The sequence below is a fragment of the Pelmatolapia mariae genome, linkage group LG15, assembly GCF_036321145.2.
Source record: "Pelmatolapia mariae isolate MD_Pm_ZW linkage group LG15, Pm_UMD_F_2, whole genome shotgun sequence".
NCBI classification, from domain to species: domain Eukaryota; kingdom Metazoa; phylum Chordata; class Actinopteri; order Cichliformes; family Cichlidae; genus Pelmatolapia; species Pelmatolapia mariae.
Window position 1 is genome coordinate 22,448,751 of NC_086240.1, and position 27,885 is coordinate 22,476,635.

The 27,885-nt window shown below is 38.6% G+C and overlaps 2 protein-coding genes across 2 annotated transcripts in view; both read right to left on the reverse strand.

Annotated features, from left to right (window-relative positions):
* Positions 1 to 1,002: 1,002 nt before the first annotated feature.
* LOC134643434 (solute carrier family 22 member 2-like) lies at positions 1,003 to 8,428 on the reverse strand. Its single transcript, XM_063495793.1, has 11 exons — positions 8,030 to 8,428; positions 7,027 to 7,130; positions 6,699 to 6,853; positions 5,731 to 5,899; positions 4,958 to 5,072; positions 2,593 to 2,693; positions 2,260 to 2,474; positions 2,077 to 2,185; positions 1,560 to 1,672; positions 1,384 to 1,483; positions 1,003 to 1,110 (listed from the first exon to the last, which is right to left on the reverse strand). The coding sequence occupies exons 1-11, from the start codon at positions 8,426 to 8,428 to the stop codon at positions 1,014 to 1,016; spliced, it is 1,677 nt and encodes a 558-aa protein (XP_063351863.1). The 3' UTR covers positions 1,003 to 1,013.
* A 1,238-nt stretch (positions 8,429 to 9,666) lies between these two features.
* Positions 9,667 to 27,885, reverse strand: part of igf2r (insulin-like growth factor 2 receptor) — a 51,063-nt gene continuing 32,844 nt past the window's right edge. The window contains exons 25-50 of the mRNA XM_063494599.1: positions 26,322 to 26,500; positions 25,714 to 25,801; positions 25,377 to 25,586; positions 25,156 to 25,286; positions 24,625 to 24,728; positions 23,698 to 23,831; positions 23,383 to 23,579; positions 23,045 to 23,171; positions 22,666 to 22,797; positions 21,532 to 21,691; positions 20,999 to 21,107; positions 20,073 to 20,154; positions 19,774 to 19,913; positions 19,480 to 19,629; positions 19,232 to 19,390; positions 18,895 to 19,105; positions 17,448 to 17,682; positions 17,051 to 17,187; positions 16,673 to 16,790; positions 15,927 to 16,073; positions 15,592 to 15,776; positions 15,266 to 15,452; positions 15,027 to 15,173; positions 14,868 to 14,937; positions 13,467 to 13,748; positions 9,667 to 13,366 (exon numbers count right to left, since the gene is read on the reverse strand). Of these exons, the coding sequence (XP_063350669.1) occupies positions 13,208 to 13,366; positions 13,467 to 13,748; positions 14,868 to 14,937; positions 15,027 to 15,173; positions 15,266 to 15,452; positions 15,592 to 15,776; positions 15,927 to 16,073; positions 16,673 to 16,790; positions 17,051 to 17,187; positions 17,448 to 17,682; positions 18,895 to 19,105; positions 19,232 to 19,390; positions 19,480 to 19,629; positions 19,774 to 19,913; positions 20,073 to 20,154; positions 20,999 to 21,107; positions 21,532 to 21,691; positions 22,666 to 22,797; positions 23,045 to 23,171; positions 23,383 to 23,579; positions 23,698 to 23,831; positions 24,625 to 24,728; positions 25,156 to 25,286; positions 25,377 to 25,586; positions 25,714 to 25,801; positions 26,322 to 26,500 (3,980 nt within the window). The 3' untranslated portion in view covers positions 9,667 to 13,207. The remainder of the gene's footprint in view (positions 13,367 to 13,466; positions 13,749 to 14,867; positions 14,938 to 15,026; positions 15,174 to 15,265; positions 15,453 to 15,591; positions 15,777 to 15,926; positions 16,074 to 16,672; positions 16,791 to 17,050; positions 17,188 to 17,447; positions 17,683 to 18,894; positions 19,106 to 19,231; positions 19,391 to 19,479; positions 19,630 to 19,773; positions 19,914 to 20,072; positions 20,155 to 20,998; positions 21,108 to 21,531; positions 21,692 to 22,665; positions 22,798 to 23,044; positions 23,172 to 23,382; positions 23,580 to 23,697; positions 23,832 to 24,624; positions 24,729 to 25,155; positions 25,287 to 25,376; positions 25,587 to 25,713; positions 25,802 to 26,321; positions 26,501 to 27,885) is intronic.

The window sequence follows — 27,885 nt, forward strand, 5'->3', positions numbered from 1 at the left end:
GCTTTACAGAAAATGCATTACAAATCTACTTCTTTGTGGTTACATTGAGTGAAATACAAGATAAAGATTCAGTTGTTGTTTCCTACTTGATTGTGTGTGACTTAATTTAGTTTTAAGACATTTCTACGACATTTAAGACATTGGTGTGTGTTATCTGTCTTCATAGATAAAGTTGGGTGTGATCAGCATAGCAGTTAAAATGTATACTATGCCTTCTGATGATACTGCCTAAGGGAAGCATGTATAATTTAAGCAGAATTGGTCCTAGCACAGAATCCTGTGGAAATCCATAATTAACCTTAGTGTGTGAAGAGGACTCTCCATTTACATGAACAAATTGGAGTCTATTAGATAGATACGATTCAAACCACTGCAGCACAGTACCTGTAATACAAATAGCATGCTCTAATTGATGTAATGAAATATTATGATCAACAGTATTGAAAGCTGCACTGAGGTCTAACAGGACAAGCACAGAGATGAGTCCACTGTTAGAGGCCATGAGAAGATCATTTGTAACTTGTAAGGTTAACATCAGCTTACAAAAGAGTTGAAAGAGACAATTGAAAACATAAACTCATATGAAAAGTGTTTACTGAGGTTATTAATTAAGTGAAGGCCCAGATGATGGCGCAATGGTTAGCGCTATCAATTCACAACAAGAAGTTCCTGAACTGAAGGACAGACAACATTAATTATATGTTGCTCTGAGTTGTGAACCATGCACAACCACTCGTGGAAATAAGCAGAATAGGTTCACTTTAAATCTTATAACTGTAAACGTTTTAAATGAAAATACTTGAAGCTTGGTTGTATTAAAGATAACTTTAATAACTGTATGACATGGTTCCATAAAAAGACACAAGTTAGTCTAAACACTAAACACTGTGCACAAAGAAAAACTGAGAAAATGTTAAAATTGGCTCCTAAAATAAAAATCAAGGAAGTAACTAATATATCCACAAGCAACACTGTTAAACAGAATAAATAAATACTTTGGTGTGCAAAGGAGCTTAAACAGTTGCCCGATCTTTGTTGGACGCTATATTTGGGTAGTTGGGCAGCAGGTTCACCATCTGCTGGTTCTTCAGTTCGATTTTCTCCTTTGCTCTGAAAACACAAAGTCGCGTTATGCACATCAACTACAAAGCTACGAGTCTAAAACACCCATGCATTATTATTCATAAATCTGATTGTCAATCAGAAAATAAATCAACAGCTTTTCTGATAACTGATTACTTGTTTTAGTCAGTTTAAGCAAAAATACTAAATGTGCTGTGTTGGAAAAAAAAAGTCTCTCAATCTGTACTTACTATAGATACAATAGCAGAGATATAACGTGATTTAAAGGGGCTTAATTTTCCTACTGCACTAACTACTCACTTTTCTGGGAACTCAATGTCGTCGATGGTATCGGGCAGTGGTACGCCTCTGGTCTCAGGGAGCAGCAGCACCAAACCTCCAGCCAGGAAAGCCAGAAACCCTACACAACACAATTCAATAATGCATTTAAGCTTTGATAGTCACATTTATCTGACTTTTACTCTCAGAAAACCCACCAAAGATGATGAGTGGCAGCTCCAGCCAGATCACAGCCAGTCTGTAGAGCAGGAATGGAGCCACAATGCCTCCAACATCACACAGAGTGGAACAAACAGACACTCCCAGGTTCCTAAAGACATAAAAACAGCATTATTTTTAATCTATTAAAATAAAGTATATTTACTTTTTAAACCTTTGATGTGAAGACATGTTTAAAAGGCTAAATATCCACAGTTACATTAGTTATCTACATACAAATACAAAAACAGCTGGATTTGGACAGGTTCTGAAACTGTGACATAAATGAAAAGGATAAAAGTTCATATATTGATCAGTTTCACACTCATATTATCAGGTACAGCTTCAAACGGATTTGGCAGCAGTCTAAGCTTTACTGTGAGCACAGTTCTATCAATAATCTACTAGTGATTTGTGATGTCCTTTTGTTAGACACAGAATTTACTGTTGTTTACTGATTACCTTATTTGATGTATAAATTATACCTGTTCATCCCAAACACAATACATTTTATACCTGACAAACGTCGGGTAGAGCTCAGTGTTAACAAACACCACCATCTCAAAGGTCATCGTGATCCCCAATCGGCCGATGCATGCCACTGCCGTCTTAAACCAAAACATGCCTGCAAGAACAGACAGAACCATTAAAAGAAAACTTGGAAATTAATGTTCAAGAGCACTAAGAAAAATCACTCACTGTCAGGAATAAAGGCAGTGATGAAACAGGAGACTCCAGCTACAAAATTGGCCGTGGCGAAGGGGAGGCGTCGGCCGATGCGCTCAATGGTGAATAGGATGAGGAAGGCGGCGGGAAACTCCACCAAGCCAGAGATGAGGAAGTCGATATAGACGTTTCCTCCCAGAATGCCCAGCCTCATGATCAAACCCTGGTAGACGACAGCACTGGTGAACCTGGGAGAAAAAACATCTCATAAACTTTGAATCTTTATCCTAAATTGATTTTTTTATTTTTGGATAAAGAGGATTCATTTACAATAACAGTTGTGTCCTGCTTTAATTAAATCCTTACCAGTTATAGCTGAGGATAAAAGTGTGTTTTCGCATGTTTGGCGTTCTGATCAGGTCCATGAAGGAAGCGGTGGTGGAGTCTGCGTTATCATCTTTCAGGGTCTGCAGGATCATTCACATAACATGACATAGTAAAAGTATTTCTGGTTGTTTTTATGATATACAGTAGCTTGCAAAAGTATTCGGCCCCCTTGAACTTTCCCACATTTTGTCACATTACAGCCACAGACATGAATCAATTTTATTGGAATTCCACGTGAAGGACCAATACAAAGTGGTGTACACGTGAGAAGTGGAACGAAAATCATACATGATTCCAAACATTTTTTACAAATAAATAACTGCAAAGTGGGGTGTGCGTAATTATTCAGCCCCCTTTGGTCTGAGTGCAGTCAGTTGCCCATAGACATTGCCTGATGAGTGCTAATGACTAAATAGAGTGCACCTGTGTGTAATCTAATGTCAGTACAAATACAGCTGCTCTGTGACGGCCTCAGAGGTTGTCTAAGAGAATACTGGGAGCAACAACACCATGAAGTCCAAAGAACACACCAGACAGGTCATGGATAAAGTTATTGAGAAATTTAAAGCAGGCTTAGGCTACAAAAAGATTTCCCAAGCCTTGAACATCCCACGGAGCACTGTTCAAGCCATCATTCAGAAATGGAAGGAGTATGGCACAACTGTAAACCTACCAAGACAAGGCCGTCCACCTAAACTCACAGGCCGAACAAGGAGAGCGCTGATCAGAAATGCAGCCAAGAGGCCCATGGTGACTCTGGACGAGCTGCAGAGATCTACAGCTCAGGTGGGGGAATCTGTCCATAAGACAACTATTAGTCGTGCACTGCACAAAGTTGGCCTTTATGGAAGAGTGGCAAGAAGAAAGCCATTGTTAACAGAAAACCATAAGAAGTCCCATTTGCAGTTTGCTACAAGCCATGTGGGGGACACAGCAAACATGTGGAAGAAGGTGCTCTGGTCAGATGAGACCAAAATGGAACTTTGTGGCCAAAATGCAAAACGCTATGTGTGGCGGAAAACTAACACTGCACATCACTCTGAACACACCATCCCCACTGTCAAATATGGTGGTGGCAGCATCATGCTCTGGGGGTGCTTCTCTTCAGCAGGGACAAGGAAGCTGGTCAGAGTTGATGGGAAGATGGATGGAGCCAAATACAGGGCAATCTTGGAAGAAAACCTCTTGGAGTCTGCAAAAGACGTGAGACTGGGTCGCAGGTTCACCTTCCAGCAGGACAACGACCCTAAACATAAAGCCAGGGCAACAATGGAATGGTTTAAAACAAAACATATCCATGTGTTAGAATGGCCCAGTCAAAGTCCAGATCTAAATCCAATCGAGAATCTGTGGCAAGATCTGAAAACTGCTTTTTAAAAAACGCTGTTCATCTAATCTGACTGAGCTGGAGCTGTTTTGCAAAGAAGAATGGGCAAGGATTTCAGTCTCTAGATGTGCAAAGCTGGTAGAGACATACCCTAAAAGACTGGCAGCTGTAATTGCAGCAAAAGGTGGTTCTACAAAGTATTGACTCAGGGGGCTGAATAATTACGCACACCCCACTTTTCAGTTATTTATTTGTAAAAAATGTTTGGAATCATGTATGATTTTTGTTCCACTTCTCACGTGTACACCACTTTGTATTGGTCTTTCACGTGGAATTCCAATAAAATTGATTCATGTTTGTGGCTGTAATGTGACAAAATGTGGGAAAGTTCAAGGGGGACGAATACTTTTGCAAGCCACTGTAGCTTTAGAATGATTTACTATGTTTCTCCATAAAAAAAATCTCACAAAAAATAATGCAGTCTAACATATACTCCAATCCAGATCATGTCTTTTTCATGGAAGGCTTGAAACCGCTTATTGCATCTTTTAAAACGGTATGGCTTCAAAGTAGAAGAGTTCAGGTACTGAAATGGCTTGCTTGGAGCCCAGACCTTTCACCAACCAAAAACATCTGGTGTATCATGACATAAAAAAAACACAACAAGCACTGTTGAGGAGCTACATTTTCATCAGACAAAAATGGGACAACATTTCTCTCCCAAAAGTCCACGAACTGGTATTTTCAGTTCTCACACATTTACAGACTGCTATTAGAAGGTAAGTGAGAAACCCAGTCCCAACTTTTTATGGTATGTTGCTGCTATCAGATTGAAAATGAGCTATTAAACCAGCACACGTGTGTGCTAAAAAATTGAATCTTTATTTAAAATAAATAAAATGTAAGTTTTATCTCAATTAATAAGTCACAATGAATTAGACTCCAAATTGTCATGTTATATGCTGATAGAATTTGATTCCAGGTAACAGATGCAGAGATTTTGTGTCCAATGGCTACCTCGATGTTCTTGGAAAGAGTCATCTTGTTTTCTTTGGCCATGTCCTCTGTGATCTTCACTGCTTTGGAGTTTTGGTTTTGAGAGAGAAGCCATCTCGGAGACTCTGGGATGAACCTGAAAATGTAAAATGTCAACAGCAAATCTGGTGTTAAGTACAAAACTATTTAAAGGTACAAATTCTTTTTTAAATTGATAATGATAAATTATCAGTAGGTGTGTTTTATTTTTTCACTAATACAAATAGATTTTTGAGTTCTAAGTATATTTTAAGGTCTAATGGGTCATACAAAGAAAGAACAGGCAAAATAGACAAACCACATAAGTGTAGCATCTGATCAAATATAGTGCTAAAGGTGCACAGTTTAACTAAGCGGCACAAAACTAAAGGTAATAATATCTTTTCTCTGCAGTATTTCTGGTGCAATATACCCTTCTTAGCACTACAGAGGAAAAACTTTTATTCTAAACCTGTATTTAAAATTTATTAATATGTAATAACTAGATTAAGGGGGGGTTTTTTTAGCAAAAGTGAGAAGACTTTACTCATTTTTATAAAATGTTTCTGTTGGAAATGACTACAAGACGCAGACTTCACAGGGACCAAACTGACCGTTGAAGCTCAACATGTTAACTTGAATTTCTAACATTTTAAAATCACCTACACGTCACTGAAATTGGCCACAGCCCAAATAAATATGTCAAATAAAAGTTAAAAGATGGGTAATAAAAATTCAGCTCACATACTGCTGTATGTGCTTGTGGTTTCTCTTACCAGTAGTAGGACAGAAACAGGATGTAGGGGATGGTGATGACAACCTGCAGCCAGCGCCAGTCTGGTATATAGTAGGCGAGCAGAGGGAGGATAAGGATGCCGACACTAAAGAACATCTGGTAAATTACTCCGACTGTACGTCTGAACTCCACGCCCACGATCTCTGTGACTGAGATGAATAGAGGAAGATGTGGATCAGTAATAATGAGTTAAGTAATCAAATGAGTAAGCAAATGTAATAAACCAACGAACGGACACTTTTTTTTTTACACTTTGCAGTGTCTTGTAGTGTTTGGATGTTGACGCGTACAATGTACTTACCTGTGTAACATGTTATTCATAAGCCAAAACTATAGACAATAAATTAAGGTAAGTGAAATCTGAGATTCAAATGTAATGAGGGCTCCACATACACATTAAAAAAGACAAACGCAGTTATGCCAGCATCGAGCTGAAAGTTTTCACTGTTGTTGTCTTGGTGTTTTAAAGCTGGTGAGTTTGGTTGAATCTGACTTGTTAGTATTTTGGATGTCACAGCACCACTTTATGCCATTTTCCATTTTGATTTCAGGCGTGTAAATGAACCACAGCTACCTTTGACCACCTCAGCCAACTTCTTATACAATCATGAGATTGTGTCAGCATTAGCAGAATGGCAGCATTTTAAGGAAAAACTCTGTTTCAATGTAAAAATCCGTGATACATTGAAAATACGTTATTTCCAAAAAACTCAAATAAAATTAGAGATTTTTTTTACATCTAAAGCTGCCATAAATATTTTAGTTGTTTAAGCTGCATTCACTCCTATTCATAGAGGACTATTTTGCAAATGTCCCATGCTGTAGCCATCACTGAATTGCACATAATTTGTGTACACTGAGATTAACACAAAGGGAGAATGACTATCCTTGATTGACTGTGGTGAAAAGCAAAAGACTGAAAAGGTAAAGGCTATAAGGTGGTCTTACTCAGCACATATCCAGCTACCCAGCCTCCTTTCACTCCAAACCCATAGAGAGTCCTGAAAACCAGTAAAGATATGTAGTTTGGAGCCATGGCCACCAGGATCCCTGCAATCCCATTCAGTAAGTTGGATATGAGGAAGCTCATTTTCCTGCCAAACCTGAAGTCAAACATCAACACCACCACATTGCTGTAAGTCTGTCTCATATAATGTCAATTATTTGGTCGTGTAAGTGCTAAAAACAACAAGAAAAAATTATAAATAGAAGGCAATTTAATGTATTTTGAGTCAACTTTTAATCACTGTCACAATAAGGACTATTGTAGCCTAACCTGTCAGCCAGGTAGCCAATAGCAATGCTTCCAACCAGGAACCCCACGTTCAGAGTGGCCTGAAACATGTCCACCAACCACGCATTCGAGCACACCAGGTCAAACTGGGAAAACATAAAGTGAAAAATGAAACTTCACGGCAGAATAGTTGAACGCTCACTGTGAAACGTTATCTGCACATACAAGATAGATGGGTTTTTTAATAAATAAGTCAGTAAACCCACTTTCTTTAAAAAAAAAAAAAAAAATCTATTAAACACAAAAGCCTGAAAATTTTTCTGTAAAGTCTTTGAGCACCCAATAATAAAACAAAACTCACATTGCAAAACAGCATTTGTGACAATTTCTGAATGACATATATATAGTTATGTTTCACTATAATGCAAAAATAAAACATGCAGAATCTTTTTTACTTCAAATTATTTCTCAAAAATGAAGAAAATGCAATTTTCATTCAACTTTCACGTTGGATTAAGCAAATATGACAAGCTGCACCACAAAAACAACAACAGCAGTAGACTTAATCCAAATAGAAAAATATTTCTAGATTTTCTCAATTTTACCCCAATTATAACATCAATAAAATAACTTAAAAAAAACTCCAACTAAATAAATATATTTTAAATATAGACAAATATAAATATCTTATTATTAGTCTGGGACTTTACAGGCTGGCTTGAATTTTTTTCATATTTTAATTATTCAACACTCAGACATTTTTTGATGCATCTGCACCAAGTTTCAGTTCCAGGCTTTAATCTTTAATAGTATTTGAGATTTTCATTTTGAAACATTGCCTCAGATTTCAATGTGCAAAAGAAACAAAATATTCCTGAAAGTCGAGATGGAATGACCCCCTTTTTAATAAACAAATCATTATTTCTGTTTTCTATATTCCAAGCTGCATCATGCTGTTAAATTCACAGAATTTACTCAAAAAATGTTTTGTCTATTTTTTGTTTTTTTTGTCTGTGTGTGTTTGCTGTGACCTCTTGTTCCCCACCTCAGTAACAAAAGACCGTCTTCCCTCGTAGTCGTACTCCCAGCCATGTTTGCAGCTGGTTGTGGGAGCTCTACTGAGGTCCTCCAGCTCCTGATTGTCACAGGTGAGCTCAGTGGCATTCCAGTCCACCTCGTACTGCTCACAGCTGCTCTGCTGACCAGAGCTGTTGACCACAGGTACTGTCAGCCTGCGACTCTCTGCCAGGTTCCAACCGCATGCCTCCCTCCTCTCCACCACTGCAGGGTCTCGACACCAGTGATCAGGGGTGAAACCCTGGAAGACTATCCCGACATACACACCTGCCCATGGCATGGACACCATACACAGCAGGATGAAGATACGCTTCTGGAAGCGGCCAAACTTCCCAGCTTCTTCTAAGATATCATCAAAAGTAGTCATGATTGTAGAAGTGTTTCTTTACTTTAACCAGCTGCAAAAAACACTCAGCCGGAGTCTAATTTGTATGCTGAGCTTCCCTCTACAGAGTGACCATTGAAATGCACATGCACTGGGCTTTTAAACAGGACAAGAGGGAGCAAAGGTCCATAGAAATGCGTTGGTACTGCACAGCCTGTGCAGTAGAGCATTAAAAGACGTTTGCTATCAAATTGACTGATGTCAGAGCCCAGCAGAACGTCTGCTTTGGGGATTAATTTACATAAATTTATCAGCATAGACACATTGGCCTGAATGGTGACACAGTGATGATGTTAATCAGTTAACATTTAAGAGGTAGTTCATTGGAATCTGTTAGACATCAAGAACTGAGAAAGATCAGATCAGCTGAAAGAAAGTCTAAATTCCTTGAGTCTTTTCAGACAAGTCTATAGAACTTTGAGGCAGGTTGGGTGTCAGCCCACATCTATTTCAAGCCTGACTCTCTGAAAGAGCAAAATCCAAGTCTCAAGTTTTTTCAAGTTAAGTCTGAAACCCTTGAAGCAAATCAAAAACGGAATCAACATTTAATTTTATTATGTGTTGCTGGAAATCTAGAAATCCTTCTGAAGACAGCTCAAATTAAGACTCAAGTCTTAATTAGTGTGAAATCATTCTAAGCAACTTGAAGCCAGAGACAGGATCAAGTTATTGAAAACAAGAGGAAAACCTCTTTTTGTACCTCAAATATTTTGAAAGACCTGTTTTGAAAAAGGTCATGTAACGCCTGAAATCGCTTTGACGATAGGACATACCAAATCTCAAGTCATTCCAGAGTCAGTCAAATCCGAGTTAGTGTGCTCAAAGGCTTAAAACCTATGAAGTTGCTTGAAGACAAGTTCACGTCTTTAATATTTGCATAGGTTTTAATCTCAGCGTCTTTGAGACAAATTTAAAGACCTATTCTCGGATAAAACCTCATCTTACCCAAGAATAGATGCTAGGAAGTCTCGTGTCATTCAGGACAAGTTCATTATTGTATGTTATTTCATTAAATGTTCAAGTCTCATTCTTCTTTCATACGATAAGTCAGTCTAGACAAGCTGAGATGACAAAATAAGTTTCAAATTGTTGAGCACAAGCCAAATTTCAGGATGACTTAATTGAACTTAGTTGTAATGTTGCCATAGTTGACTTTTAGATAATTTCTTACCTTTAGATTTTTGTCAGACATATAAAATGAGATTACACCACAAGAGTAATAAACAGCAGATCTTATTTATTCAAATAATGCAATATTTCACATATTTCTTTTTTAAATAGGAAAACAGGCAAAGAGCTGAAAACATCAAACATAACTTACATCAACTAAAACATAATGATGATATCCCATCGTACCAAATCACTGAAGAAAGTTTCTTGTGCTTTTTTAGTCTCTTTTTTCAGTTGGTTTGTCTGCTGCTTGATCTCAGTATCAGATACTACATTTGTTTCATCAGATCCAAATGTTTCCATGACTGTGGACAAAAAAAAAAAAAAAAAAAAAAGCACAAGAATGTCCAGTAATAATTTCAAGGAAGAGGTGGTTCAGTACAGTACCATGCAGATGAGCCACGGGAACTTTGGTGCTGAGCAGAAACAAATTTAATGCAACAATGAACAAATAACCTCACAAACCTTACCTCCCTGTTACTCTGAAATGAGGAGTGCTACAATTTTAATTGCGATTCAGGAGAGATGACTGCAAAGTGCCAAACACAGATAGACACTTCCAATTCAACTCTCAGACTAACAGGGTTAGCATTCTGGTAAAAAACTTTAAGAAAAACAGCTCAAGTTCATATAGCAAAACCACACGCTGAATGAACGAACACTTAAAAGGAAAGTTTATAAAAAGGTCTGTCAAGTCTGAGCTTTTGCCTGACTTACAATCATATTTATGATAAATACTGATCATAAATATTTCACCTGTTACCAAAGTCATTGTCATGTTTTCTGGAAACCTGACCATGTGCTGTGTACTCTCATTCTTTAAGCTGTTAAAAGGCAGATGTCCTTGCACTGTTCAGAATTTCAGATCAGTAGCACAATAATATGATTATATAATAAGAGAGTTTATTAATAGAGTCTTAAAAATATCAAAAGCTGCTTTGGAACTGTTCAGTTTGTAATCAGAGACAGAAAAAGCAAAAGGAGGAGTGCGATTTGTTTGCTCTACATTTTGCTAACACAGCATTCCTCAAACCTCTTCCTGTAAAACACTGAAGTTTACGGTGTAAATGACAATTATTTTATTAAATGCTGTTTCTCATTATTTTCTGAGTGTTTTTTGGGCACGTGGCATCATACAAAAACTTGTTTAACAATTATGTGTACAAAGCTTTAGAAATACCCTGAATGGCAAATCTTTGTTATTGAGGTTTTAGCAATAAACTCACATTTGAATACTGAGAAAACAGAAATATTAATCTACACCAGCAATGCAACGGCACCTAATGTGATGAATATGTGATCTATACGAGGGCACATTTTTTGTGGTAGTCAGTGTCTGGCTATGGATCAACAGATGCACTGCAAAGTGATTTAATTAAGCTCAGGATTGTTCACCTCCTTTCCCCAGTTGGAGAAACTATTACTGATGTACAGAGATAAAGATTTACGCTACCAAGGGCTGCAGCTCACCATACTTTCTGGTTATACAAGCAGTGACGTCGTTTTCAAATATCTGTTTTGTTCCAATCAAAAGGCTGAAACTCAAAATATTATTGTCAGTGAAAACAAACAGATGTTTATAGCAGAGGAGCTGAAACCAAAGAATACTGGAGATTCTTTTAATGAAAAAAAATCATTTTGGCTTTAAATGCACCTCCCTGTTAGCAATAATTAGACTAAATCTTTAGACTTGATGTCTTCAGGGAGTTTGACAAGTTTTAAACTGACATTTCAGTCAACTTGACCAACCAACCAAATCCAATTGATTAGTGGAAACCTAGACAACAGATTTTCAGTTTTGTTTTTTTTTTTTAAAAATGACTTTTAAAAAGTCCACCTTCCTTTATGAGGGCGTGCTACTTTTCTCTGAACCAATTAACTGGAAAAAAATTGAGATTAATAAATGATGAAAACAGCAGCTATTTCATTTATTTTAATAAAGTGAGTGAAGTGATTATTTTTTGTAATGATCATGTGTCCATAAAAACTACCGTATTTGGGGTGTGTTTGTTAGCTTTTAATTCACCCAAGTCCTAGCTCTGTTTTAGAAAAATCAATCTCACCCAAACACTGTGTTTACACTGTGCAAGCTTACAGATTTAATTACTCTTATGTGGAAACATGGCATAAAGTAGGTTTCCATTATTACTGGCATCCTCTGTGAAAAAGCAAAACACATATTGCTCAACATCCTGCATTTTAGCTTCACTACCAGCTTTTGGATCATGCATTTGGCTGAACAGGGCGGATTTCGGCACTACAAAAACTTGGCTTCACTTTTCACGGAGCAATAAGATCTGAATACCAAAACCGAGCCTGTAAAGTACAAGAGGACACAAGCAAGGAAAAGAAAAAGAAAGAATCAATTTCCCTACATTAGTGCCAAGGGTGGCAGTAGAAATATGGCTTTAACAGGAGGGGAGGGGACCAAATCAATCCAAAGGAACGCCTCCAGTTTCACTTTCAACTTTCTTCAACCATCCATTCATACTTAAGGCCATCTCTATTTTCACACAGAACAGAGAAACAAACGTAATCAGCTCAGACGAGCGGTTAAATAATCACCAAACAAATGTGTGAGCAATTCACCAGTGAAGACAAACGAAACGTCCATATTATAGAACATTATCTATTTACAACGTCTCTGATCAAATCAAGACAAACAAAAAAAAGAAATTCAATCCGTCGCTGGACATGATTCATAAATGAAAATGCAAAGTAAATTCATCAGTACGAAGGCATCAAGCTTTCTTTTCTAGGGCAAAGAAGGGGAAAACGGGTCTGCTATAATAGCAACTGTAAACAGCAAGAAAAGACAAACTGGTGTCTTCATTCCCTTTTTAGAAAGAAGCTGGCACCTTCATTGCCTAAGCTATGGGAATAAATATCATGACAGTTTAAAGTACGCGCGGGCCGATGGACAGCAAAAAACAAACTCCAAAAGGAACCAAAGTCTTCCTTATTAAGTACCTTCACCCAGTCTGCAAGCAGACACGCAACCAGTGTTATTACCATTAATCAAAGTAGGAAAACAATGGCACAGCTTCAGTTCAAAACACCAGAAGTAAATAGAAGAAACAAATATAACTTAATTTTCCTTCACAGCTTATCATGCCTCATTTCAGTGATGATATCAGATTTTCCCTTCTTGTAATGATAGTGTTGTGGTATCATTGTTTACCGTTTGGTGCACACGGTTATGGTGACATGTCTAGTTGACACATCAAGTTGGAAATCACATTAAAAAGAAGCTTTGTGTGCTTCCAGAGTCGATTTTAAGAGCCTCAACTGGCCTGTTCGTTCTTCTTCAGACAAATGTGGCAAGGCTGAAGTATCGGGATTATGAAAAACAATATGGTGGAGTTCAAAAGAACTTTAAATGAGCTGTCAAATAAAAACTATATGTGGACGGTGAAGTGGACTGAGTCCGTGGAGGCCAAATAAAGGTGCAGCCCAATAAAAATATATCCCTAAAGGAAAGGTTTCTGTCTTCAGTGTGTTGTTGGCATTTCACTGTTGCTATTATGGAGACATTCACTTAGAGAGAAGAGTTCAGATTGGATGGAGGAAACCAGGAAGGACAGAGTGACATCACACCCTGAGGAGGTCCTCGTCACTGTCGTCTTCTTCCCGTTTCCTGTTCGCTGCCGTGTTGTTACCGTGGTTAAGGCCAGAAGAGTGAGGTTTGCTGCTCTTCCTTTTCCTATCCGACTCGTCCAGGAGGCCCACCAGATCCTCGTCGCTCTCCTCCTGAAATAAAAGACTTCTGTGAGCTTTTGAGAGCAACGGTTGCAATCATTGCTACCATGAGCGACTGAGATGATACCAGAGAAAAAGACAAAGAACTGACTTGCAAGAAGGCGCTGCGATGAGCCGTAGAGTGCTTGGAGAGTCCTGACGATTTTATCACTCGTACCCCGGGGACACTCAGCACCTCGTCCTCGCTGTCGTCATCCTGATCGTCCAGCGAGAACGACCGCAGACCCTCTGTATTCACCGGCTTGGTCGTGATGTGACCATTGCTTTGGTTATTCTTGCCACGCTGCAAAGACAATGAAGATGTGGGAGGAGCATCGATCTCCTCCATCAGCCATTCCATCTCTTCCTCTCCCCCTTCTTCATCTGTGCTGACCTGAGTATTTAAAAGGCACAAACAATAAGATGAAGAATACATTTTTAATCATCTTCATGATGGCTAAAAAAAGCTTCACTAGAGTATCTGATTTGTAGCATGCTATGGCTTTTTGAATATTTGCAAAATTATAAAAATAACCCTAGTGCTTAATCATTGGTTATTGTTGGTCATGCAACATGTAATCCTTAGGTTTTCCTTTTTTATTATTATTATCATTACTTTATTGCTTTATATGATTACTTTTTTAAGAAAAGTTAAGTCCATGTCCAGGTAAAGCTAGAATATTACACCACTACCACAGCTTCATACAGCCATTTCAAAGTGGGCGTGGCAGCACCAGTGAATACTGGTGATTTCTATATAAAACCAAGGTTGCCACACACACACGCAAAAAAACAAAAACAAAAAAAGCTGCTTTGTCATTTGGCAATTTCTAGTTAAATCCATGTCCTGCGGCTGCTTCACAACTATTTGTGCAGGCATTTGTTAATTTTTCTTTCAGCTCTGTGAGCTTCTGGCTGGACTCTGACTCTTTAAGAAGCTGATGTGAATTTCTGAGTATGTAGACATTAACAGATTTGTGATTTTCGCCGATTTATCACTGTTTATTGTTGTATTATCTCAAACAGAGTCCATGCATTTGCTAGCTTTCCCCGTTCAATCACAAGCTGATAGCCTTGATGCACCAACGTTGCTTTGAATGCAGAAAATAACTGCGAGTGTTCGCACAACTGGTTCCCATCTTTGAAGCAACCATTTCAAAGGCAACAAGACTGATGGTTAATGGCTCCCAGTTGAAATCATTTTGGTTGTGCTGCTTTCTCCAGCCATCATTATCCTAGGTGTGGCTGCAGCATAACATATTCCTTCTCTAGTTACAAGTTACAGAAACCCTTTAAATAACATGAGGGATCATGTTGGAGTCGGAGTTACACATTTTTGTTTGTTTTGTTCCATTTAATATTTTGGCCTTGGCTTCACCCTGAGCAGCAGCTTTATTCCCTGTCAGTGCCAGTAACCCACTTGCGACTCTTCCTTGTGGTATGCTCTCTGATCTCTAGGCTGGGGGAAATACAAAGTAACTTTGAAAATCGTTCATTCATTAGCTCAACCAACCTTGGAATATTTATAGGAGACTTGGTTTCCTCTCCTACAACAACCAGCGATCTTCTGCCTCACCAGTTCCCTGGACACAGACATGGTGAGATTATGAAAGAGGCTTTCATACATTTTTAAAAATATATATGTACCAAAAATGGATACTCATGGTCTCACCTCCTCTCTCTCTTGTGCAGCAGAAGCCCCATCAGACACACAAGTAGAACAACCAACAGGAGGCTCAGCATCACCCCCACTGCTTGGCTCCGCCCAGACAGAGGCGGAGTCTCTTCACTGTCATCATTTATCCGTCTGTCAACAGTCCTGAAAGTCAATCCAGAGAGGAGACTTCAACATATTTATAAAGTGTTTTGTGCTCTGGGGATTAAAGTCAGATTGTAAAAAAATGTACTCACGTCAGATCACACACAGCATTCGTGTGCCACACAAACAGATACTGGCAATTGTCCGTCTCCAGCATAAACTCCGGGATGCCGACACCTGCTGACGGGTTACAGTGGAACCTTATTGTGGATGAAACATTTTTGTTCTTCGCGCGGCCACACTCTGACTCAGAAGGCACTATCACATCCAGATTTCCTCCTGATGGAAAAACAAAAACACATTAAGATGCTGTGAAAGACTAAATGGAAGCACTCAAGCTAAAATGCATTGATGTCATTGCCAATCACATGCTTTGCAAAGGGTTTTGAATGACAGATCAAAATCCTCTTCTGTTTACCTTTTATGTAGTACTTGGCTTTGTTGGATAAGCCAATCTTGCGCCTGTAGGTGTCGTTCAGTTTCACCTGGCAGATGTTGGCACCAAGACATTTAGGCAGCGAATTGTTGGTGATGCCAGACAACTGGATGTGGTAGATGTAGCGGTCCCCATTGGTACGAATGTCTCCAGATGCCTGATGGTGGCTAAAAGGCAGAAAAAAAAAACCAAATGAAACTTTTGTGACAGAAAGAATTTTAGAAGTGCGTTTTTTGCTTAGTGACTGAAAACTTATATATATAAAATTTATATATGAGGTGGTGTAATGAGTGGATGACATAGGTGGACTCTGTTACCTGAAGTAGAGCGCTCCCAGACTGAAGCTGACTCCAGTTTTAGGAACCTTTATGGTCCCATTTAAGATCTGTACCTCTTTTGGTTTCACTGCACAAGCTTCCAGAGTCTCCCAGCCTATCCAGAACTCACATGAACCCTCATCAACCCTGCACACAGACAAGAGAATAAGCATATCAAATTAAATATAAAAGTAAGAATAAAGCATAACAGGTCTACTTTAACATGCAGAGGACAGGTTCAAAGAATAAAAAAACAAAACAAAACAAAAACAAGGCCACTAAGACTTGTGGGAAAAACACACACAAAAGAAATGAAACATTCAGTATCAAGTTAAAATGGTTTTAAAATAGACAATGTAAAAACAACTTTTATGTGAATATACACAGAGATACAATTCAGGAAAAACAACACGTGACAATTTAATAGTGAGCTCTTCGATAGGGAGCATTTGATGCATTAATTTCAGACAATGTGATGCAACTGAACAACATTTAGTCTGCTGAGAAATATTATGTTACTCAAGTAATTAAAACTAAAGTTTATAAAGTTTATGAAATAAAGCAAATAAAAACAAACTGAAAAAATTAGCTATAATCTTAAAACAAATAAACAGGATAATAAATGATTCGCAGTTTAAACATTCTGTTAATTTGATACAGTAATTTAGTACCAATGTTGTATTAAATGAATTAATCAAATTTCTACTGCAGGGAAACATTAAAATCTCTAAAAGAGGTTTTGTTACCTGATAACTTTGGGGTGTCCCACTGTGGAGCCGCAGCTCAGCTGGATTACTGTCTTGGCCTTCTGGCCTTTAGGGCATAATTCATCTCCTGCTGAATAGTTCACAAAAATCTTCCCACCTGTAGAGGAAGGGAAATCTCTTGAGACTGTCGGGATAAAGTTCTCTAACATCAAAAACACTTGTGAGAGAAGAAAACAAGACCTAAAGGCAAACAAATAGAAGTCTAATCAGTGATCCTTGCTTGCATATTTAATTCTTAGTCTACACTGTTTTCAGTTTATTTTTTATAATAATGGTAGTAAAAACACCCACTTTAGGGAAAATATCGTTTACACAAAATGACACCAATGAACAAAGTATTTGCAATGGTTTACACACCATTGGAGTCCATTTTCTGCGTGTAAACTCGGCCCAGGATCTCGGTTTTTCCTGCTGCTGTGCGGCGGCATATGGCTGCATCTTCAGGACAGCCTAGCAGCCCACCGCGGATACCCTGACACAGGTTGATGAAATACCTGAAGCCACAGAAACAAAGGTGCCATATTTTAAAGAGTGAGGAATCATAAGACCACAGCATGCGTTTAGAAATTCTTTTTTAGAAAGGGCTAATGTATCTTATATGAGGCATATGTATTGCTAAGTATGAGGCCCATTTAGATCTAATAAATAGTGAAAAGTTGGAAAAGCATCAAAAGTGTGTGCAAAACGACTGCAGAGCTCCAGAATCGAACTGTGGGTTTACTGCCTTCGATTAAGGAATCGAAACCACACTTACGAATCTCCTTTGTAGCTGAAATTCCACGGCTCAGTGAGGGAGGACAGTGCTCGGAGGTCAAAGGTCTTATGCTTACTGACGAGCTTACACTCCATCTTCCTTGGGGTACAAACGGCATTGGTGCGCCACTGGAAAGTGACTGCACAACCTGCCGTCTCTGAGAGCAGCTCTGGAGAACCGATTCCTGTAGAATGGTCGCATGTAAACAATATGGAGGACTGACGCTTAGCTGAGGCTGGGAGAGAGAGAGAAATAAAAGGAAAAACAAAAGATTTTCAGTTTTGATCATGAAGACAACACAGCATTAGGTTAAGTATGTTAAACTATCAAGGAGTAAATGCCTTTATTTAGAAGAAGACAGAAGAAGACAAAGAGAAGCCAACCCCCACAGACCCCCATCCTAAGCTGCACAAACTCACACAAATGGGCATTTACAGCTTGATACAAAAATAGTTTTGTTTTCCTCATTTGTAAGAGGACTGGGATTTTAGTTTTACCTGTTTGAAATGTATTGAGTCTTAAAGTTATGCAATACTAGAATAAGACCTCACCTCGCTACCCCTTTATAATAAAGTTGAGGTGTGTTGTTACAGGTAGCTACAGCTGGCAGCTCTCCTTTGGCCTCACCTCCAATAATTTAGAGTTTAAGTAGGTATCATCAAAGAGGCCACATCCATCTTTTATATACAGTTCTTAGTTTTGTTTTGTTGTATTTTTTCCCATGTCAACATGAAGCCACAATTGATAAGTAATTTCTCTAAAAGTAAACTAAATCTGACTGCTAAAATACATATAAACAAATATTCACCAAGCTTTAAAAGCATGAAGAACAGTTTAATCTTTTCAAAAGTGCATCTAAGCATTGCTCTAATCAGAAATATTGCACCTATACAAAATTTATCATTACTTTCCTTCATGTGTGCTGCCACTGCTGACAGCAACACAAAATTAGCTATTCTGTAAAACTTTTATCTGTGCTGTTCTTTGGACCACTAATAGAGTGTCAACTACAGTCAGGTATTTTTTTTGTTTAAACCACTATGTTAAGTTCATATTTTATAGTAGCCATCATGTTTTGTTTTTTTTTGCTTATTTCCTTGTTATTACTCAGCTTTCATGTTGCCATGTCCCAGCTTCAGTCTAAAAGAAGCAAAGCTCTAACATCAACTTCTCAGAAAACATGCAAACTTCCTTCATTTTGTTTCCTATGATAAATGCTGCTATTTGCAAGTAGTAGTGACCAATAAAAATGCTGTTCAGTCATTTTTTCTTAAATAAATATAAATATCATTATTGCAAATTTATATGACATATTGTATATAGTTTGAGGCTGTGAACAATAAAATGTCATTTCTTTCAGTTTTTTTCTTTTGAAGCATTTTTCCCATTGACATCATACCTAGTTTAAGCTAACTATAAGAACTTTGCTAACTACAGAAGACTTTACCTGTTGGGCAGGGATCTCCTCCACCATACTGCATCAGAACTCCCTGCGCTTCGTGTTTGAAGTCCATTGTCATGTTTTTACTGATGCCAAATGATGATGCCAACTTGTCTGAACCAGAACCAGAAACGCTGCACACTGCACTCTGCTTACAGGCCGGTTCTTCCACTGAGCCGCAGACTTTGATGAAATACGTACTCCAGTTCCCCTTTACCTAGACATACACACAGAGCTCTGTTCTTGCTATGCTTCTAAACAAAATACATTTCTGTTACAGTGAAACTTTTGATTCAAATAGACTTCCTCTAGTTAGAAAGTGTTCAGTATATCATCAGCTCACCTGGACTTCCTTGGAGAGGTTTGTCAGGTCAAATGTGAACTGGAGCTGAGAGTCGGTGAGCCGGCAGCCACTGATGTTAGTGGCATCTGAACAGACTATCGCGGTTGCCCACTCAAAGAAATAGACGCAGCCCTGCAGCCTCAGCATTTGCGGAGAGCCCTGTTCAGAGATATAAAGTAAGTAGAAAAATAAACAGGGTAAAGAGAACTGGCAAAAAGTAAATACTCTTATTATAAAGCTCTGCTGACCCGCTCCAGGCCTCTCTGGCAGGTAAAGACGATGGTTGAAGTGTAGTTCTGTAGAGGGTCGAAATCACACTTTGTTGAGCTGTTGTAGGTGATGGATACCTCCCCTGTTAATTTGTTGAGCTCTGGACCATGGGTGGTGCGACCAATGTCCTTCAAGAGACAAAAATAAAAATAATACATTTTTATTTTATTAACATTAAGTCTATGTGATGTCACTGCCTTGGTAAGGAAGATCAAAGCAAATAAACCTTTTTCTAAAATAGTGTAAGGGACAACATTTGCCAAAGAACTCACCACAGGTTGTCCCTCATCTGGATCCATGCAGATAGCGGCTCCAGGTGGGCAGCTGACCCCAGGGATGGGGTTTAGAGGCTGGCAGATGTTGACGTAGAAGTCTGGAGAGTTATCCGGGTCAATGTCGTCGTCGTCGTCATCTATTCCCAAAAGAAGAAAAGAAGAAAGAAACAGGAACATGTAAACCGTTAAGGACTGACACAGTGCATATTGTAGTACAGGTACTCCCCATTTTAACTCAAAATGATGCAACTCTGCTATATCTATAGGTGTGAGAGGTGAACCTGTGTCTCACTGACCTGTTGCTGTGTAGTATCCGCTGACATGAATCAGAGGAGACAGGTCTATCAGAGCAGAGCCGTTCTGGACTGAACAAGTTACCTTTTTAATTAAAGGAATAGCAGAAAAGAAAAATCACTTTTTAGAGCACAAAACTATACTGTAAGTCATGAGCCATCAAACAATTACAACTTTAGAGTCCAGGAATTCAACCATGTTTATTTTCTAATGTTACCAAACTTTTAGAGACTATACAAAAGCTTCAGGGACATCTGCTTATCATTGGACATTCCCCTCTCCTTTGATGACCCCTAAGAAGCTGACTTCAGGTGACCTGTCCGCCTCTGTTAAGTTTGCTTCTCTCTGGGAAATTATGTGCCATATTAGGAAAGAGCACACCCTGTTTTCCAACTGAACTGAACTGTCAAAACAGCTTTTCAACATAAAAGCAGCACTACACCAACAGGCTGTATTGACTGTATGCAGTCTTTCTGTCTAAACAATTTTCTCCCTCATCTGTGTAGTGAACAGTAACAGCTGGCTATATCACAGCAAACACAAACACGCTATAATCATTTATGATTTTTCATCAGCTGTGAGGCTGTAGCTTAGGTCGTAGAGCAGGTCATCTACTAATCTGAAGGTTGGGGTCTGCATATGTGCAGGTAGTGACACCAAGGTTCACTCTGTTGCATCCATTGGTGTGCTAATTGTTAGGTAGAAAGCACTTAAGTATAGAAAAGGTGCTTGTATGAATGGGTGAATGAGACAAGCGCTTTGAGTACTCATGGTAGCTGGAGTAATTCTTATATAGCACTTTTCTACTTAATTTACTACAAGGCCAAACAATAACTTTATTTTTATTTTTTTTAATCTTATAACAAAAGTACATTTCTTTTCCACCCATGTTGGACTGGTGAGTCTTCTCTCACACAAACATACTTACAGGCTGCTCACAAACCAACGGTGTGTGGAAAGAGAAGAAGTGCGTGCACGTTTCAGTGTTTGAGACAATCAGCATTGGCTCTGAGGGGGCTGAGCTCATGCTAGCTGGCCTGCACAAACACAAAATATTCAAAACAAGGCTCATTTATTCTTAATAAATATATTAAAATCACCAAGGTTGCATTAAAAAGGCGTTTAATAAATCTGTAAATACTTGTAATCAGTTTAATCTTATTTAAAAGATGAAAAATAAGCACTACTTCATCAATAAAGCTCTCACACTCTAGTTTTTCCCCATCACTACCAGATTCTGAAATAAAGGATTAATTCAAGTTAGTTTTACATTTAGGGAAATTGGAGGAAACAAATGACACACAGTATCACGATGTATACAGATATGAATTTTCTCTTAAGGGGCACTTTAAATCTCAGTTTGCTATTCCTGAACAACACAGGTTTGAGAAAATGTGATTCCTGAGAATGCTCTATGCTAGTTATAGATGAAAATTAAGATGCAAATGAAGGAAAATGTACCTGCAGATGAAGCTGATGACGGTGCTGTAGGTGAGGCTACGGTTTGCAGGGCATGGACTTCCTTCTTCATAGGTGAGCTCCAGAACATGGTCCTTGTATGAGAGCTTACTGCTCACCTTACCACCACTGACCAAATTACTGCCTTCCTTAATGCACACAGCTATAACACATATTCATGGAGATCATTCAGAAAGCTTTAAATGTAAAACACAAAAATATAAATATTCCATAGATCTGTTCTAGCAGCTGGAAATCTGCTGAACGCTCAAAGTTTTTTTTGAGATATTTATATTTCTTAGCGAGTGAGTGATCAAATTCAGTTCAGACTCTGGGATTCATTTTTATTATTACTTTTTAATTAATAGTATTTTTTTCAGGACTGCAAATATATCCCATTGTTGAGCATTCGAACCATGACCTTACTGCACTTGTATTGCCACATATTATTCTCCCCCACTGTGTATCTGATGCTGATTAAACATTTCTTAGCATAGCCATCATCAGAGTTACAAATCCAGACCATTTTTTACTCTCTGGTAAGCAAGTGGTCAATAATTTGAGAGAACCTGGAAATTCGTTCCTTCGTTGCTTGTGTTGCAGACAGACAGTTATGACGCATGTTCTTGGTGTTTCATAAACTTTCTGAATATCTAAGCAAGACTAAACAGTAACCAGATGAAAGTTGAAGGAAGCAATCTCTCCCAACTACAGAGGCGCTTTGTTTTCTTTATAAAGTAACTGACTGGTTAAAAGCAGAACTGATTGGCTGAAAGTGACTCCTGTATACACTCTGATTCAATAATGACATAACAGAGACCTCTGATCGTCTCAGTGACTGAAGAGAAATGATCTGCTAGACTTCCATCGACATGATTGCACAACAGAGTCAAATTTATCTGCGCCAAATTGTATAATATTCAACCGAGAGATGCCCTAGACCAGAGAAATATGTGAAGCAGTATACCAAATAAAAGCTACCACCACTGCTGATTTTTCACAATTCATAGAATTAAAATAATCCAAGTATACTTCTCACCTTGGTAGATCTTTCATTTTTTGTAATGAGAAATTGGCTAATATAATCCAGAAATGTGGTGCGGCTAAATTAACAACTCGCCGATTGCAGTAACGTACCAGTGTCAGGGCTGCAACCAGTGTTGGCCACAGATCCACAGATGTTCATGCGGAACACCGTCTTCTGGTCCTTATGATGGTGCACAGTGTAACCCTCATCCTTCTTCAAGGGGTTCAGGTCAAATAAATGACCTATGGAAGATGTCATGGTTTAGCACTGTGGCTATTTAGAGATAGATATTTAACTTGTGCACATCTTTACACACTCTTAAGAGAATACCAGAGATCAGCAGACATAAAGAGGAATAAAAAGGGAAAGCAGATGCTTTTTGAGAACTTAAATTTAAATGCATATTACCATAACATTCTCCTTTTATTACTCCAGCAGGTATATCAAAATAAATAAAGATTATATGAGGAGAAAGTGTGTGTTTCTGACCTGTAGCAGGGTTGGTGACTCTGCAGTTGTCATGCTGGACACTATTTAGAGGGCAGGCAGCAGCTGTTTTCCACATGAAGGTGTACACACAGTCTTCAATGTCAGAGATCAGAGTAGGCCGAGAGTTCTATGTGGGGCATATAAATACATGTTTTTTATTTTTTTTTTACATTTTAAAATAACTCAAAAGCAGTGAGCCTCTTCTACCTGGATCCTACATTCCTACTCATGTGCGTTGTACAAAGCCATTTGATGCTCAACAAACTGTTTACTGCATGTTTTACAGCCTGACTGCCATCAAACATTTTAGCTGACCATCTTTTGAGTCCAGTTCTTACCACTTTGTTTTTGTCACACTGGAAGCGGATGATACTGGTCCTGTTGCGGCTTCCATCTGGACAAGCCTGGCCGCTGGTGTACTGCAGCATTAGGACATTTCCGTCCCGCGTAGGACCAGAATGGACCTGACCCAGACTCAAATATTTATCTCCAACCTTCAGGCATGACGCTGCAGTGGAGGGACACTTCCATGGGTCTGTAGCAAGGAGAAGGATTTTCAGTGGATTTCAAGACATAGAAATTTGGGCCAGAATTATATTTAAACTCTAAACCAGAGCTAGATGTAATGACATTACTGTATCCTTTACACCAACCTTTCTGCTTCACCAGCGACCTACAGACGTTAATGTAATACTGTTTATTCGTGTCCCCAGTGGGAAGTTCCGCCTCCCAGTTCCCAGAGTCCATAGCCAGAGGTGAGAGGTCGTACGAGCGACCCTGATCATCACTGACAAGAGAACAGGAAAAAAGGAGAAAATTCTGAACTGTGGTCCTTTCTGTAAATGATAATTAAATTCTACTAAGTTATACAAACTACATACACTATAAGAAAAAAAGAAGTCCATGTGTTGGAGTCAAATTGTTAAATGTTGTCATTGTGTTACTTAAATTTGTAAGTCTTAGTTCAAACTGTAGGATCAAAGACATTCCTTTGTCTCTGACCACCTCTCCAGCCAGTTTGTTGCTGGGGGAGGCTGAAGTGTTTTATTGTAGGGACATCTATGTGAGGGTTCCGTTTGTTGCTTAGTAAACTTCCTGCTTTTATGATCCTTTTGGTGAGCAGGAGGTCACATACACGCACCCCCAAACACAAACACTCACATACATTCACACACACACACATAGTGCCTTATCTTTTAGAACCAATGGGGGGGGTTTTATAATGAGAGGTGCTTGTGTGTACTGTAACTGTTTTCAATAAAAGGCAGCAAGCGGAGGCCAGAGTTGGGGTCATTCTGCGGTTTGATTCAGAGTGCTTTTCTGAGACACCGACCGGAGCCTCCCTTGCGCAAGTAAAACCAGTTAAAGATGTTCGTCTTGTTTCCTTGCTTGTCGTTAACGAGAATAAGTTTCTAAACCAGCGGGGCTTGTGGAAGCGCAGACCCAACACCATGCAAATGACACCTTATATAAAAATAAAACACACACACACACACACACACACACACACACACACACACACACACACACATATATATATATAAAAATTGGAAGAGAATAATGACACGAGGACGATTTACTTGTAAGAGCAGGTGGTGGTCTTGACTGGGACACAGGCCAGTGCAGTGGGCCAGTTGAACAAATAGGTGCAGTCTGGAGTCTCCCTAATATACTCCGGTTCTCCCTGAAAAGGTGAAGTAGCATTAGACACCATTGCTTAAGAGCTTAGAAGACCTCTGTGTGTCATGAAAAATAACGGCCCAACATTATGTGTAAAAAAAAGAAAAAAAAGAAGAAAAAAAACCCCCAAAAAACTGAATCCGAGAGATGTTAATTTTTTTGTTTTGTATACATCTTGTCTATATTTTTTTATCTATTCAGAGATTAATTCTGCAACTAACAGTAATGTGTGCAGAAGGCAGGCCCTGAAACACAGTGGTCATTTATGTGGAGACAAACCACAGGATGATTCTTTCAACCACAAATCTCCAAGTGCAAAACTGTCACTCAGTCACCAGTCAGTCTTACAGGTATCTGATCTGTTGCTCTCTGTTAACAACCCCTTCAAAGCTACATAGGAGAAGCAGATTTTCTGTGTGTGTTAAACTTACAGGATTCCTGTCAGGGTTGCAGGAGAAGTAGATATTGGTAGACCTCTCATAAACTTTATGGCAGATCTCTCCACTGGTGTAGTTCAGGATGATCTGGTCTCCAACATAAGTTAGCACCTGGTTTGCCATTCCTGTGTTCACACGAGCGAAAATTCAAAAACATACTATAAAAATGACATAGACTAAACATTACACTGTATAAGAAATTCTCTCTTTCATACCTGCGATCTTATGTCTTTCTCCGGCAACTTGGCAGGAGGAGACAGTTCCACCTTCTGTCTTTTTGTGGGTGCAAACATCTTTTTGGAGTCCGCCGCAGATTGAAAGATAGTAAGTGTACTTGGCAGCATTTAGGGAGTAATCTCTACCCTTCAGAGAGCTCAGATCAAATTCATAGCCACTCTTAGGGTCACGAACTCGACAGTCAGCACCTATGAGGGAAAGTTCGGACAATTTATTGTCCATTTCCATGGTGGATCAAATGCTAAAATGTACAGATTTTGTCTCTATGTTTAACCTTAAGTAACATTTTCTGTCCACTGTCACAGACGTTTTTACCTTGTGACTTCCTGATAGGGCAGGCCTCGGACGTCCGCCAGATGAAGACATATTCACAACCATCTATACGGTCAAACATGGGAGAGCCCTTGAAGTAAATACAAATGGACACAAATAATCAAAATTTAGATTAAAAGAAATTGCTACAGGTCGAGTTGAACATGCAACATTTAAAAGAAAAAAAATGGATTTTTATTTGTGATTTGCCTAAAACAGACCAGACCAGAAAAAGCTACAAAAGGTATTCAGAGATTAATTCGGTACACATCTCAAACAAATAAAATAAAGGTATGCCTCTATCATGAAATCCATTTGCAAATACCTCAAGGGGAACTTATTTTATGTATTTTTGGTAACAAAGTAACCATAAAATGTAGCTTTCAGTTAGTGAGTTAAAGTCTTTAACAGTGCTACTGAAGAAAGCACTAAAATAAACAGTACAAGTTTTCTCACTTAGCCTCTATCGCAGTAAGAAACTAGAAAACAAACATCACATTTTTCCTACCAAATCTGATCCACACAACTAAAACATTTATATTATAATAATATCAAATAGTCATCTTGTGAACATTATGACTGGGTTAGTTCAAGAGTCTAAAAACACTCACCGGGTTTTCATCACACTGAAAGATGATGCGAGTTGAGTACTGGGACGAAGACCCGCATTTGTCTCCATTCTGGTACACGACGCTGATGGAGCCATCTTCTGCTGCCTGTGGGCTGGACTGGATGTACCCCAGGTTGTATCCTTTGCCATCAATGACAACGCAGGATCCCAAAAAGCCCACTGCAGACAATACAAAATGTTATACTCTAACTATTTGCCTGCATTTTTCCAATAATATCCCGTGCCATCCTTACAGTCTAGCATTTAGGAAAATGCCTTTCCAAAAAACAAAACAATAAACAAAAAAAAAAGTCATTCATATTTTTATTTAGCTTTGATGACAACATGCATTTGCTATGAGATCATTTTTATAAACATCACAACATTTATTTACATCTAGAGCTGAATTAAATGTTAAGAACTTGTATTGATGATGAAAGAGTCAGACAGCTGCATTAAGTTTTCTTTCATTTGTGGAAAAACTTGGTCATTGACTTTGTAAGTAGAAGTGCTCTCTGAATGTTAAACATAGCTGTGATTTCAAATGTTGATTTCTTTTAATTATTTGGTTTTTTAATTGATCTCTAACAGTCAGCATCCAAGATTTTTCTTTATTTTTTTTTTATTGGACCGCATCAGTTCCTCAAAGATTCCATTTCCCCACTTTGGTTACAGATTTTCATAAATGCATTGCACAGTTTCTAAACCAGTTTCTGTAGTTTCATGTTCTAAGTTATTTTCTTTGCTTGATGCAGGCCAATAATTTGACCCTTGTGAAACGGAGTAAAATCTCTTCTCCACTCACAGAATGGCAACGTGGTTGTTTACAAAGAGAGAAGCTACTCACTGCATCAGTTAGGGTTCATTAACCTGTTCCACTCAAAGCAATATTAATCACTAATCTCCAATGGAAGACTCTTCTTATTCTCTGCTCTGCTTATTTACATCAAGTAAATGAAGTAAGTCTATCAAAAAACATATATGTCAGACTTAACTGGGTGTATTTTATAACAATAAATTGTAAATGAAGGCAAATCAGTTAACCAGCAACCTGTACAATTTAAATGTGGTATCAGACTAGGTTAACAGTTCATCTGCATATTTTAATACAACTTCTGGAGGCTTACTGCAGATTTTTCGCTGTTTAAAACAAATGGCTGTGGAAGGAGCAGATACAAACTTTGCTTGTCTTCACATTGGAGTTTGCTGATCAGCGGCTTTGGTAAAAGTAAAAGTTTCAATGGTGGTCACCAGAACATCTGCTTTTTTGGGCGCTAGAAACACGTGTTCTTTAACTCTACCTGCGCTCATCTTCTCAGCACTGACTGAGTCTCTTTGCTCTTTGCAGTGTGTAAACAGACTCTGGCTTCACATTAAACTGTGTCAATGTCATGTCTCCGCTGCTGTTGTTGGTGTTTCTGTTTAAAACTGCGCCCTGTGTGGGCTTAATGTTCTCAGAATTTTTATTCACTAGCTGCTCCTAAACATGTTTGCATTGCACGTCTGCTTTAGTCGCAAATGTGGGTGAAACGCTCACGTTGGCGTTTCCATGGTGACAATGGCGA

Coding starts and splice junctions, on each gene's coding strand:
- LOC134643434 (XM_063495793.1), bottom strand. CDS start 8,428: ATGACTACTTTTGATGATATCTTAGAAGAAGCTGGGAAGTTTGGCCGC. Junction 5,900..6,698: donor GGTAGCTGGATATGTGCTGA/GTAAGACCACCT, acceptor TATTCATCTCAG/TCACAGAGATCGTGGGCGTG. Junction 2,186..2,259: donor CACTGCCTTTATTCCTGACA/GTGAGTGATTTT, acceptor CTGTTCTTGCAG/GCATGTTTTGGTTTAAGACG.